Raw genomic sequence first — 14,818 nt, 5'->3', positions numbered from 1 at the left:
TTTGCGGTAATTTCACGCAATAGGTCGATAAGATCTCATGCGTTCAGGTGGTTGACCTGGCTGGTTGCATCGGGTGTGCGAAATATGCACGCATTTTTGATACATCCAGCATTTCATTTCATTCTACCTCCTTCCGAAAAGTCCATTAAATACAGGTTCCACTAAATCAGGAAAAAAACTAGAGTCTAGGTCCTAGGGAAGTGCATTCAAAGAACCATAAAAGTAAACAGAGATTTAAAACCTCAGAATTGGGACTCTGCTTCCTAATCAAACCCATATTGTACATCAAATTGGGGGGGTCTGGGGGAGCAAGCAAGAGTTCAAATGGGTCCAGCTGTTGGTGGAGGTGCTTATTTTTCTGAATAGAAAGAACTATTAAAACTGAGGTCACGTTTTTACTGAAAGACACTTAAAATAGCAGCAATCTTATCCTCCTGAGGATAAGAAAACATATCAGGCAAAATCTACAGTAGAGTAGCCTGTGTGTTAGAACTTAATGTGCTTTCAAAAAATAACAGTATAACAGAGATAGTTAAAAGACAAGGGGTTTAGATTAAAGGCCATTTCTGGACAAAATTTACCAAAAAACATGAGAACTGGCCGTGACCCCAATGCTCTCCAAATGTTTCTGAGAGGAGCTAATTTGGGACTGTGACGCACTGAGTGGACGTTTGTGGTAATGAGCTTACAACCACTTGAGTGGGAGATAAAATAACAGAGACATAGACAATGTTGACTGACCACGCAAAAATCACTTTTTTGTCAACAGTTAAAGCCAGAAAACAGTTTTTACTTTGTTTTCCAAGACAGAAGAAGGCTAGGAGAAAAATTCTAAGACGTGAAAAAAAGCAACAGCATCAGTAATGTTTTTTTCATGTAGAAGAAAAGAGAGAATTTGGAGTGGGTTGAAGGTGAAGAGAACACGGTAGGGTAAAGACAAGACAGATATGCATAAAAGCATATTTATCCACTCTGCGGAGGACTGTGAAGAAGCCTCTGCCCCCACATATCAACAGCCAGACCTCCACATACGCTGCACGCAAACATATCAACACAAACCCTGCAGCATGGAGAGGAAGGCCAGGAGACCACCGAAACTCCTGAACCTTTCCATCCAGTGAAAGGGGGAGGAAATTTGGAGGAATTATCAATTCCTAGCAATATCTAGGTCAGAGTTTTTGCAAATTTGGAACTTTTGAGGAATACAAGGAAAGCCCGAGTGTTGATTTACACAAAAAAGCTACATTACATATGAGGCGATAAATAATTTGGAATTACACTTGGAGGCTTCAATTCAGAAATGACTTGTAAAGGAAGATTGAGGAGGATGAGTGTTAAATGGGAACCAAACCATGAATCACACTCCCGAAATAAGTGAAGTGCAGCTCAGGCATAGAAAGTCAACAGAGAAGGAGCCAAACTCAATGTTTTTGTTGCAAAATGAAAATTATAGACAGTGTATTCCCAAAAAGCTAAAATACATCAAAACAAAATGTCTGTGGATTTATAAGTTCTGCTTCACTGACTTGTGTTAGTGGAGTTATTCTCGAAGTGTGGTGGGAGTAGCGCTAGTGGCACACAAGCACCCTCTAGTGGCACGTGAAAGATCGACTAAATTGTTTCAACATCATTTGTTTAACCCATTACAGTAGATTTATCAAATACAACTATTTTTCAGTGGTAATTGCTGTAAAATATTTGTAAAAAACACATTTCAAGTGAACACTTTGATTTGTGATACATTTGCTAATGACCACAGGCTTTACCCATTCCCAACATACTGTGATATAGCAATTTCTCAGGCTATGTGTATGTGCTTGTTCTACATATATAGATATATATTTTTTTAAATAAATATTTTTACCTGGCCATGCCCAGACTGGCAAACCCTGCTGGTACAATGAGAACATCAAGGCGGCGGAAGGGATGAACTCCTAGGACAGTATGGGCTGCAGCTAAACATCGGGGCAATAGGGTGAGGATCCCAATCTAAAACATGAAAAGCAATGCGTCTGTAAACGATATACTCAGAAAGCAAGTGTTGCAAAAAGTACCACATTTATTTAATAAAGACAAAGTGAAACAAGTGACAAGAAGGGAGGACATGGAGCCTTTTGTGTTTTTACCCAATCCAAGCCTGTTTACTCTGTCAATAGAATTCATTGGGTTATGTATGGCGAATACATCACTGTATTTACTTTTAATTGTCTGACTCAGTCGTATAGGGTCAGTACTCGAGACTCAATCAACAGTCCCTCTGCTGGCTTCAGCCAAGTAGATTTGTTTTTAGAGAAAAGAGTCATAATTTTATGACAAAGGGCTCTCCCGTAAACCGAGCTGCAAAGGTTGCAGCAAAAATTTGAAAACTAATGTGTTGTCCCTTTCCCCCAGAATTGTTGTACCTTCCCATCTAGTGTATTATTTATTATTTATAAGTCTTTAATTGGTTAGAATACAATGCATTTTTAATCTTGCAAGAAGAAAATCCTATAATTTTAGAAACCAAACAAATTATTTATTCTTTTAATGGTGATTTTATATTTAATTTTTGAGTATTTGTTTTCTTCAAATTACAGTTTGTCTTTCATTGGTAATGTGTTTGGAAATAGTTAAAATAACTATTGGATATATTCATACGCTCCAACACAACGCACCCTAAAGAGCCAGAACGGGGTGACCGATATAATAATCACGCGACAAAACAAATCGACAATGGGTGGAAAAAATGTCCATTGTGAGTACGCATATATCAAGGCACCACTGCATAATTTTTTGAGGTGTAAACGTTTCCCAACCTGCGCTTTTTGCAGAAGGCCAACGGGGGCAAACACACGGTGCGGGATCACACGCTGGGACTTCACGGCGCGTTCGACGAACCGGCAAGGGTAGTCGTCATGGGAACAAGGGAAGCTGTCATCCAACATGGCTGAACAGTCGAGCACAGAGACGCTCTCGTGCTGAGAGGACGAGCTTAAGCAGGCAGTCTGCTCTTCCCTTGGAACATATTGTATAGGAAAAGACAAGTTTAATCCAAGGTTAATAAAAAGCCTTTTAATAGGTTTTCCCATAGAGAGCACCCAGAGCGCGTGAGGTATGATACTCATTCCATGTGTGCTGCTCTTTGTTCTAAGCGTGGGAATGAAAGCCATGGAAATATGGTATATATACATGTATATATAAAACCACTCCTAAAAAAATCAAGGTGTCACTGTGCAATCGTATTCTTTCAAAATGCAATAACTAGAGCCAACTCCGTATCCAAGGGTTTTCGAGTCGGGTCCAAGTTTCCTTCCAACCATTCAGTGAAAATAAAGGCCTGCCTTGTAGAGGGAGATTCCTGAGGCCGGCGGCAGCCTACGACTGGACTGCCACAGGAGCAAAACCAGAGCGGGAGGAGGAGGCTTACTGGAAATCACTGGCAGAAGCAGCAAACCTAATGCATGGGGACCCCAGTCCAACTGGGGCCTGCAAGCCACTCACTGTAGCTCGTATCCATAAAAATGTGTCTGCTTTACTTGTTTGCACTCCAAAGATAATTTCTGCTGGCCGCTGAATTGAGAGGATGGAATTCTTAACACTTTGATGTATTTGTCATAAAAAGGCAGAGTGAAAGCTGCTGCGCCCTTAAACCTCACTATGTTTCAGGGAATGAAAAGGGAAATGTTTGTCATGGAATGTCGAAAGGCCAGGCCGGGGTTAATGACGCCAGGAAAGCAGGAGGTCTTGCCAAAATAAAGCGCAAACAGTAAAAAAAACAAAAAAAACATAATACACTACCTGCCAATGTGGAGACTGGAGGCTTTTACTACTTTACTGCTTGAACCTTGGCGGGGGGACAAGGGGACTGACTCCCTACACTCGTCCCACCTTTCCCGTTGCCTTTTTCCACCAGCGGGAAGGGGTTCAGTCGGGACTTGTTGCCAATGGCCCACTGCCAGGGTGAAGGTGGAGGCAGGCATGGGCATTGTGACATAGTAATTCCACATCAACAAACCTCCTGAGAACAAAGAAAAAGGCTGGTAAAAAGTCAGACAAGGGAAAAAAAAAAGTTCAAATGGAAAACATTTTACACCAAGTCTCCCCGTAAAACCATCATGACCAAGGGATCAAGGTTAAACTACTGTAGTAGTGGTACATGGTCGATTGGTCGCCGGTCTTTTGGTCGCCGGTCTTTTGGTCACCGATCTTTTGGTCGCCGGTCTTTTGGTCGCCAGTCTTTTGGTCGCCCGGAAGGTAAGTGATAATTACCATTTAAATCGTTGCTCAAATTCCCAAAATACAAACTGCGAATTACTATTTAGTCATACTTAATGCCCTAGTAATTATTAGGCTAAAGAAAAGCTCCAAATTTCCCGGACTTTTATTGTTTTTTGTTGGAGAACTCGGTAAGACCCTGACTAAAATATAGTCTTTATTTGTAAAAGGTATGCTGGATATTATGGTATCCCACTGTAAAATAATGTAATATTGATTAAATTATCTATTTGTATGTACTACAACTCTGCTTAAATCTAGAGGGAACTATTCAATGAAATATTGAAAAAGAACTACAGTGGTACCTCGTCATACGACCGCTCGTCATACAAAATGCTCGTCTTACGGGGGAAATTTCGATCGAATAATTCGCCCGTGATGCGGTCAAAATTTCGTGATGCGACCAAGCCAGGTGGCCATGGCATTTTTTTTTGCATATCTTTCGTGTATAACAATATCTACGAGCACGGAACGATTAATTCAGACGAGTTTCTCATACGACCAGGAAACGCACAACGCGCGGGCAAAAAGAGGGCTTTCTGGGTAATGAAGTATACTCGTGCACACAACACCCATAGGCAATGGCAACCTTTCTCAGAATAAAACTTCATTACCCACAATCAATACGTGGGTAAGCTCAACTATTGTATTTCCTGTTATTCTTTCTAAGGAAAGATGCTCCCGCGATCGTTCTTTAAAGACTATTTCTCGTTGGCAAGTGGTCGTGCGTTATCCTATTGTGATGACATTTGTATGCAACATTATCGAAATATTTTGAGAGTTGGAACACATTAATTTGTTTCCCATTCATTTCAATGGGAAACCGCTCGAGTTACGAGAATCTTGTCATATGAGCTCAGTCCCGGAACGGATTAAGCTCGTATCTCGAGGTACCACTGTACTAAAGCTTTCACGAAAAATTTACCTTAAAATGTTAGAAAGCAAAAAAAAAAAGTTTCAACACAAGCAGAAAATGTATGTTTTTACCCTAACATCGATGTCATGAAGCAAAAGGAACCAGAATTATAAAGACATGCAAGTGTTCAATCAGCAATGTATGAATCAATATAGGTTCGAATTTTTTTTTTTTTTAAATGAAATAAATAAATTACTTGTCTCCACATCTATAATAGGCTCAATCTGTTCTTCCCCACTCATCAAGACCACACAGTCGCAGGGGGCCCGCATTGTGGCCTGCCACGTTGACATGGCAACAGGCGGCTCCTGGCAGGGGAAAAGGGCTCGGTTGTTGATGGGTGAGCCCGCGGTGTACACGCACGCCCTGGAATGAATATTGAATGTAAGACAGGATTCATTCCATAGGCTTTTAGTAAACACAGTCCATGTACAGAATTTTAAAAAATAACACAAAAATGATGCTCACTTCTCACATTACTGGTTTTGTCATTTAAACAACTTGATAACAGAACAAATTAATTTACTACCTGAACTTCAGACTGGCGCGAAAATAGGAAGTGAGGAAAGGATATTTCTGACCTACTCAAGCATGTCCAATCATTATTTTTGTTTCTATCTCCACATTTAAGCCCAAATATTGGCAATACCTCAATAAAACGCTATTATCATATTTATTAGTTTAATTATAAACAAATGGAAAATGCACAATATATAAAATACACAACATACACAAGAGAATTTCAGTTTGGTGTTAAATTAAAAAAGAAAAAAGGGCAAAAAAACTTCTTATTGGAGGCCATAACTAGTTTTTCAGTGTAATACGTTTTAAATTTATTAATTTAGTTTCATTACCAAAAATTATTCAATTAAAATGTATTGGGGAAAAAATCTGAATGAATAATGTAACTCCCCTATTTTTTTTATTACAAGAGTCATTTGCCCTATCCAACAAATAAATTTTCTTCTCTAAAGTTAAAGTTAGTAATTCCTACATAAGTTGGTTTGAGATCAAAAATATGTAGATAGTAAATACAATGTTTTTTTATTTGTTGAGCCATAATATTTTTCAACAGGGAAACGTAGGATCCTTGGTGAAATCAAATATTTTTCAACAGGGAAACGTAGGATGCTTGGTGAAATCAAATAATTTTCTTCAATACCTGTTGTCCTGGTCTTCGGTCCACCTGACAGAGCCTCCAGTTGGCTTCGTCTCATAGCAGATCCTGAGGGCTCTGGGGAAGTCCTGCGGGGAGGAAATTCCTTGCTTCCAGACCTGCAGACTCCAGCGGTCGGTGTGAAAACACAGCGGTTCTCCATCCTGCTCTACTCCAGGGGCACGGCTGCAAGCTGAGAAGAGCTCCTGCTTCCGCCTCCATTGAGCCGAGGGCATGGAGACCAGCGCTTGGATGAGGTCAGGGGGCCGAACCCCATTAAAGAAATCTGACAAGAACGTGACATTCACCTCCTCTACCTTTGACACGGCTATGTCACAGCAATCAAGAATTAGGGTAAAAGGACCACTAGGTGCCCACTTTAGATGATCGACTGCCACGCCCATCCCAGCATCGTTTTCGAATGATGGAGTTTGGTTTCCATCATGTTCTGCGGCCTCTCCACAAGCAGTGGGTTCCAGGAACAGAACCACACTGCCACTAATGACTTTTCTTTGAAAATGAACACACAGATCTAGTGCATAGTGTTTAACTAGCATGTGGCTAGTGTTAGCACAAAGTGGAAGGTCGTCTGTGTCAGAAATGACCGGTGAATCTCCAGGCTGCTCCATGTGATATTACTAATGTGTTGGCAATCGTTGCCCTGGAAGTTTAAGCACTATATAGCATCGTGGCAGCCGTGACAGTATATACATGTGCAGTAATTCGAAGTTGAAGATAAATTTTGTATTTAATGTCAGAATAAACAGACAAACGTGAAAAAACGGTCAACATGCCATTCATTGATGGAAGCTCACCGATCAGGAGCGCACGAGACAAGAACGCCAAAGTTGTCGAAAGGAGATGACGTCAAATAGAAGCGACATGAGGTCATAGTGTCTGCGACGAAAAAAATGTAGTTCTTTCTCCCGTTTCCGTCAAGACGTGCCTCGTCTTTTCTTTTGTTATTGATTTTATGATTAAAACTTACTTTTTGATTAATCATGTTTGTATTTTCAAAGAGTCAATTTATTCATCATCATCAATGACAAGATTATAATCATGACATTACCTGTTCAAACTCAATAAACAAGGAGGAAAAACTCATGTTATTTTCTAAACCACTTTATCCTCATTAGGGTTGCGGGGGGTGCTGGAGCCTATCCCAGCTGATTCCGGGCCAGAGATGGGGGACACCCTGAATCGGTGGCCGGCCAATTGCAGGGCACAAGGAGACAGACAACCATGCACACTCACACCCATACCTAGGGGCAATTTAGTATCTGAATCAGCCTACTGTGCATGTTTTTGGAATGTGGGAAGAAACCAGAGTACCCGAGCAAACCCACACAGGCCCAGGGAGAACACACAAACCCCACACCGATGGACGTGACCTGGATTTGTGAGCTGTGAGGCCGACGCACTAACCATTCGCGCCACCGGGCCGCCTAGAAGGAAAAACTGAAACACAAAAATAATCTGGGGGGAAAATATAAGGAAACACAAGTAACCACAATACATGCAAAGCATACCATATATATGTAGTGCATATGTAATGATATACATATGGAAAAGGTATTGATGCTGTTATTATTCTTGAAACAGTACATCTGACAATTGAACACTTTCCATTTTATTGATGTGCTTTTCCAGTATTATGTAATGTCCATGACAATTAAACACAAGATTGCAAAACACAGCAACAACAAAAACAAGAATTGTTCAATATGGAATTAGTTTGTTTTGATTGGCATCTGCAGCACTGAATTATACTAACAAACATATTACATCTTTCTTACAGTGTAAATCAAATCTGGGAAGAGAATAATAATAATAAAATAAAATAAAAAAGATCATGTCTTGTTTCTCATTGGAATGTGCAAGTATCTCAAAAGATGTTGTGGTCACTGAGTGGTCTTGCAATGATAAGAACACATTCAAAACTGGTTTGAAAAAAAAAAACAGAATTTACTTTTATACAAGGATATGTCTAATAATATACCAATTTTACAAAACGTTTCTTGGGGGGAAAAAGCAGCAATTTACTCACTGTGCGCTGGATATACAAGCTGAATGAAAACACAACACTGTGCACAATTAAGGGAAATGAGTTCTGTTTGTACACTAATGTATTACTACTGTCCTGTATATGTTTAGGAAATGTATCTTCAGTAATATACCATACAGCATTTTGACAAAAAGCAACACGAACCTAACAATGTGCAGTAGCACCTGAAATTATTGCTTTAAAAAAAATGGCACTGTGGAATTGCAACACACATTGTTTTCTCAGTACCAAACCCTGACTGTTAGTATTTTAATCAATACTAATGTTGCTGTTATTTAAAAAATAGAATTCTACAAAACAAAAATATTTATTTTCCACATTTGTACACTATTTTATGTGCCATGGTTCAAACTTACAATATAGTGCAGATAAGTCCCTCCACTGCATGCAAACTTGTCAGGTAACTCCAAATAAATTAAATTAAAAAAAGAAAAGCCTCAAATTCAAAAATACAAACATCTAAATGGTGTGTTTAACACACAGATTAGAATTTCAGTAAGCCCTTTAACATAAAACAGAATCATTTATTGCATAAGTGACATAACATATCCATGTTATACCAACTATCTCACACGCGCAATTTCACACTGAAGGTGACAGCATTATTGGCACGAAGGTCCTGAACCAGCAAGGACCCAATGTTTGCAGCATCATTAGGCTTTGAACTTTTTACAGCGAAGAGTCGAATTCTGCTTATCTCGAGAACATAAAAATAAGAATTATCATAAGTAATATTAACACTGCTGGTTGACTTTTTGAGAACTCTGAACCAACTGTCATAGTGAAATGAGGTCACCACAGACAATTTATTTCCTCCTCTTCATAAAGTGTTGTATACCGGACTCGCCAGGGGTCCTCAGGAGACTTCCTCCTGAGTTTTGCGGAAACTCAGACGTTTGAAGGAATCCCTACACAGCAACACCAAAGGGTTATGGGTACATGAACATTAGATTTGGGTATTTTCCCCCCACCTTCTTCTAACGTCAGCAGAGAACCAATTAGTCCATTAGTTGACGTTTCGATTTTGCCACCATTAGGTGAATCCGCTGAATAATAGTCCATTGTGGTAACTCATTTACATTGTAATTTGTTTAAGTGAGGGAGAATCCATAAAACTGGGAAAAAATAAAAGCAAGATCGACAGGGATTCAAACCAATATTTTTCCCCTATATTCAGAGTTTTCTAACGCAATGCATAAAATCCCATATTGAAAATGCTAATTTAGCTGTGTTCATTCAAATATTTTCAAGTTTTTGAGCAGTTATTCATTTTTGTAATGAGGTGAGATAAACCTGTTCAGGCTATTCTACAATACAACACACTTTTTCTGGAGGCAATTACTTCATTTGAAATGAACTATTTCATTTGGGAAGTTTTTCTAATGTTGTCCTTTCTTCAATGTCAATCCAAATGACATGGCATCAAAGACATTATTTTAATCCAAGTGGGTCTGAAATGTGTGAGACTATGAAGTGCACCCTCACCTGTTCTCCAGCCGTGGTCTAATGATAGGTTTGTATAACTCGGGGATCTTCCTCTCCAGCATTGGCCTCAGGTTCTCACGTAGGCGGTTATAGTTCTTCTTCAGTTCCTGCTGGTACTCCTTCTGGTCTGATGTGATCAAGTGCTTGTTCTTCTCGACAGCCTCGCCACACCTGGAAGGACAAAAAGTGAAGGAAATATATGGTTCGGGGGGTTGTAATGATGCTTGTTGAGAAATTATCATAAATAAGTCTATCTCGTCTCACCATTGTTACAGCAATTAGAAAGGTTGGACGAGGTACTGGCCGATTTTCTTAAATATATGTATAGGAGATGATGGTTTCCTTGTTTTTGGATATTCAATTTTTTTCCCCGAAAAAAAAAGTTTTGACTAAACAGTACATGCATCTGGCTAATATTATATAAGTGCTGCCTTTACGGAATGACTTGAAATGAAATCGGAAGAGAGGATTTCCGACTTTTTCATATGAGGTAATGAACACAAAACTAAGACGGGCACAAAGAGTGGAACCAAGAGAAGAAAAAAACAGAGTAATCCAACCTCATACTAACATCAGTCTGCATCCATTTGACACAAATTAGCAGTCTTATGCAAGACAAACAGTCGCATGCCCGTTGGTAGTTTCCACCCAATAGTATGCAACTCCATAATCATTTGCATGCAAGAAGAGGAACACTGGTAGCTCATAATAATAATGAGCTAAACCGTCTCAAGCAGGACAGTGCACAAATTCAGGAGGTACTCCATGAGGAAATCAGGGAGACTTGGGTGATTACTAACACATGCCACAGTTAATCCGCCAAAATGAAATGAGGGTAATATGGAAAAGGCATTTGTATGTAACAGTATAGGGTTCAGTAAATAGTCAAGTTAAAAAGCATGATTGACCTGAGGGAAGATTTTCTAAGACGAGGTTTGTTGATGTGTAAGTTGAGTGACAAACGCACCAACACTAAACATTTGAATTCTATTGAAACCTTTGTAAAGCCTTGTGGAAATGTGATTCAGGCACTGTTAGCACTATACATTGCTTTCCCACTGTATTATATATATATATATATATATATATATATATATATATATATATATATATACACACGTATATATATACGTATATATACATACATATATACATACGTATATATACATACATATATATATAAGTATATATATATATATATATATATATATATATATATAGATAGATAGATATATTGGTGTGTGCGTGGAATGTATTCATCATGAAAATCCGAGGCATATCAGAGAAATCCAGGGTTCTAAATGAGCATTCAAACAGGAGCAGTTATTTCCTACAGCTCACACATTAACAGTGAATTTGCCAACATCATGTGCCATCCTCTCAGGCATCGACCTCAGGAAGGCAAAAATAAGACACGCCAAAGACTGTTTTCTATACATGTTGGTTTTTTGGTTGTTGTTTTTTCCGCAAGGTTTCATAGTGTGTGGGAAACTTAAAAGTTTGGTAAAAGTTTAGTTTAGGAATTTACCTTGCAAGACCATACTACTACCCTATACCAGAAAGAACTCACAGAGACAAAGACAAGACCACTTTTGAGAGTAGAGACTGAGAGAAAGAGAGAAAATGAAAGTACAATTTAAAAACAAGTTTGAACAGTTGATGACTATTCGCTCTTCATTTTGAATTTTCTTTCAAACACATGATAGTCAAAAACATACTAACTACATAATTCATACTAAAAAACGTGTTGCTTTTTTATTAACAAAATCTTGTATTTTAAAAAGATTGCATTAAACCTAAAATTGTGCACACTTTGAAAAATGGAAGAAACCCAAGGCTGTCAAAAAAATAACAACACACAAGTACCAGGAGGATATAGCTCCACAATATCAGAATTATGGGGGAGATCTACTAGCCACCAGAACACTCTGGTGCTTCTTCTTTTATTAAAAAACACACTTTATAAGCTTATAGACTGCCTATAAAACAGCAGAAGGAGGCTTATATTTAATACTACATGATGAAAAACTAAACACTCCCATTTCCCCAGCTGTCCCACAAAGGCCCCATTCCCCAGGATCGAAAATAAGAACTGTTTTGGAAATTAAGTAAATATTTGCCAACCTGCTTGTAGCAATCAGTGCAAACCGGAATGTAACATGCGAGGGTCTAGAAAATGAAAACCACCTTTTTGAGGCAAAATGACCTGGTGCCTTACCAGATGAACACAGGCACATGTAAACGCACCCGCACACAAGCACTCTCTCTCTCTTTTCTTCATCTAAATCACTCTAACGGATCCATTACTGTGAGCAGGATGGTTCAAATTATCGTCCTAATTATTCAAAATACAATGAATCCCTTGGGAACAATGACGCTTTGAATGGCAAGAAAAATAGCTTGGTGATAACATGAGGAATAAAAGCGTGTGCTATCATGGAGCGAGAATGAAGAAAAGCGCTCCATACAATTGTTCGTGTTCCTTTCCATTCATCCTTCTTGTTTGATTAGTTTAACAATCAGACGTGATATTTCGCCATTTTCTCACTTTCCTCATTCAGAATTCAAAGTAGATTTGATTGATCATAAATTGTATTTTAGCCATAAGAAACTTTTAATAACACTTATTCCAAAGTTGTGTTATTTAGGATAAATAGCACTTCCAATGTGACAGGGGAAAGATCATTCAGGTTAAAGATTAATTATTTGAGAGACTTCAGCTCGGAGAGCATCAGAATTTGCCTTGGGGTTTTCTGCAAGTCATTCTCATTTACTACCAAACATCATGTCACAAGACATCCCTTTTTTTTCAAAAGCCACAAAATGTTGAGCTTGCGGGCCAGTAATAATAGAGCATTTTGACAGACTTAATACAGTACCCTGAAATATTCTTGCAGTACCTTAGTAAATCATGTTCAATTGGTGGATTACGATTTCGCTGACGCCATCTTACCTCATAATAAACTCCTTGAAACACAACCGCAGTTTATTGTGGTGACGGAAGAGCTTAGGGTCCACTGGGATCTCATTCAGGAAGACCTGGGCCACTTCCAGTGGGCCCTACACACAAAAGAGGAGGAAGAGGTCAACACACAGGAGTCAGGGTTCAAGAAAGAGAAAGCAAAAACAAAATCACAGGAAGGAAAACGGGGCTTTAGAGAGGAAGCATACTAATGTTGGAGTGTACCAACAAAGGAGGGATGGAAGTCCGATTCCTGTCATCGCTCGCCCAGAACAGTGATTCTCTAATACTCGGACCGAAAAACACATTACCATTAACAAGGACTGCTTCTTAATTCCTAAATTGATATGCATCCATTGTTAATGTGTAAATATCGCAACAGCTTCATTCCCCCCCCCCCCCAGAATGTATTTTTTTCTACATTAAGGGAAAAAAGGGTGTCTAAAACCTGTTCTAAGTTTCGTTCACATGCACATTTTTATACACTTTTCCATGCACTTCTAATGTTCCTATTCCGTTTTCTCCAGTAGAGAACTACTGCCCTAAGATCTACCCATTTGGCTCCAATTTCCCAGTATGAGGCGTAGTTTTCCCAATGCATATTCGTCACAAAAACCACAGCACATTCGCGTAGCGCCGGTTTCATGACAGGAGTGGCTAAACAGCTCTGATTAGCATCCCGAAAAAGACTCTTTCATGTACTGCAGACCCAAACAGAAGGAAAACCCAGGCTCCTCTACTGATTACGCTGGAGACATTGATGTTTACGGAGCTGCTGCGTGTTACGCAGACATTGGGACCTGAATGACGAGACCAGTCAGATTAGAAACTCGGAGATAAAACACATTTTGACATCCGGCACGTCGGCAGGACCTGGAAGCAATCACATCAAAGCGAGCTGGGGTTCGAGCAAAGTGTGCCACACATGAAAGGGAGGGCGGCCATGAATTGACGTTTTAACTCAATGGTGGATGGAGGAGGTAGACGGAGGGGGATTAAGGTTATGGATGTGGCGAAGACTTTGATCACGTCTCCCACCTGCAATCGGCCACTACAATAGTAATTGTAAATGTGATCAGTTAAATGGAGCTAATTTATACAGCTCTGTTTTAACCCTTCTGATACATTTAAAGAGAGCAAACAGGGGACACTGACGGAGGAGAAGTGTATGGACGGTTTGTATGATGAATTTGTGAAAGATTCAGACCTTTTCAGTGTCGCAGTTTTTTTTAACATATACTTTTCTTAGGTACTTTAAAAAAAATATTTGAATGGACTTATTACCAGCTGGCCAAGAATTAGGGATCGGCCTAAAGTGTAGAGAAACTATCATTGTGCAAGTGAATAGTTCATTTGTTAATGACTTTGAAGTTCCATTTATTGGCACTTAACCATTAGCAACTGTAGCAATTTTTAAATATTCAGGATCAATATTTTTTTACACAACTTAACACACACACATATAGTACCTGGTTAACAGTGGCTCCCACTGAACCTTGCAACAACATCTGTAACATGACAGCATCTGGTTGCTCTCTGTGCGTGGCCACCGCCAGCTCCCTGGTCTTCTTCTGCATGTCCTCGATGGCCACCTCAATAGGAGTCAGGTCAAACTGAGGTACCGGGAGGCAAAATATAACATCAGTGGCAACCAATAAATATGGACAGCGACTTTGACACACTACCTCCTCCTTCTGAATGACATTGATGCGTGTCTTGACGTAAGGAAAGGCGTGCATTGTGGTGAGAATAGTCTTCCTCTTGTACTGCTCGTTGAGCTCACCCCGGGGGCGCCCACTCTTGGTGAACGGCGTGGTGTACAAAAAACGGCGCAAGTTGAAGTTCTTCTCAAAATTAGTCAGCCGGTCTTTCATCTCATAGTCATCAAAGTATGGCTCCACGTATGTAACCTGGATATAAGCCTACAGAGCAGCATAGGTTTAATTATGCAGCTTAGGGTATACACTCACTGGATATTAC

General features: G+C 39.5%; 2 protein-coding genes across 12 annotated transcripts in view; both read right to left on the bottom strand.

Moving 5' to 3' along the window:
* aopep (aminopeptidase O (putative)) overlaps positions 1-7,186 on the bottom strand; it is a 74,000-nt gene extending 66,814 nt beyond the window's left edge. For 6 of the 7 annotated variants that reach the window (XR_013300340.1, XR_013300342.1, XR_013300341.1 and 3 more), the window contains exons 1-5: positions 6,333-7,186; positions 5,367-5,536; positions 3,778-3,997; positions 2,796-2,994; positions 1,865-1,989 (exon numbers count right to left, since the gene is read on the bottom strand). Coding sequence is in view for 2 of the 7 variants with exons in the window: in XM_077601166.1 (XP_077457292.1) it covers positions 1,865-1,989; positions 2,796-2,994; positions 3,778-3,997; positions 5,367-5,536; positions 6,333-6,955 (1,337 nt within the window). In the remaining 5 variants the exon portion in view is untranslated. The remainder of the gene's footprint in view (positions 1-1,864; positions 1,990-2,795; positions 2,995-3,777; positions 3,998-5,366; positions 5,537-6,332) is intronic. The other variant, XR_013300344.1, reaches the window with a different exon arrangement.
* Positions 7,187-7,940: 754 nt separating this feature from the next.
* The window catches only part of dock8 (dedicator of cytokinesis 8), a 57,382-nt gene continuing 50,504 nt past the window's right edge, over positions 7,941-14,818 (bottom strand). For all 5 annotated transcript variants that reach the window (XM_077599880.1, XM_077599883.1, XM_077599881.1 and 2 more), the window contains 5 exons: positions 14,524-14,760; positions 14,308-14,451; positions 12,830-12,936; positions 9,877-10,047; positions 7,941-9,299 (listed from right to left, as the gene is read on the bottom strand). In XM_077599880.1, coding sequence (XP_077456006.1) covers positions 9,248-9,299; positions 9,877-10,047; positions 12,830-12,936; positions 14,308-14,451; positions 14,524-14,760 — 711 coding nt within the window. In that variant the 3' untranslated portion in view covers positions 7,941-9,247. The remainder of the gene's footprint in view (positions 9,300-9,876; positions 10,048-12,829; positions 12,937-14,307; positions 14,452-14,523; positions 14,761-14,818) is intronic.

This window comes from Stigmatopora argus, chromosome 5, assembly GCF_051989625.1.
Source record: "Stigmatopora argus isolate UIUO_Sarg chromosome 5, RoL_Sarg_1.0, whole genome shotgun sequence".
NCBI classification, from domain to species: Eukaryota; Metazoa; Chordata; class Actinopteri; order Syngnathiformes; family Syngnathidae; genus Stigmatopora; species Stigmatopora argus.
The sequence above is the reverse complement of the archived record's forward strand: the minus strand, read 5'-3'. Positions and strand labels throughout refer to the sequence as shown.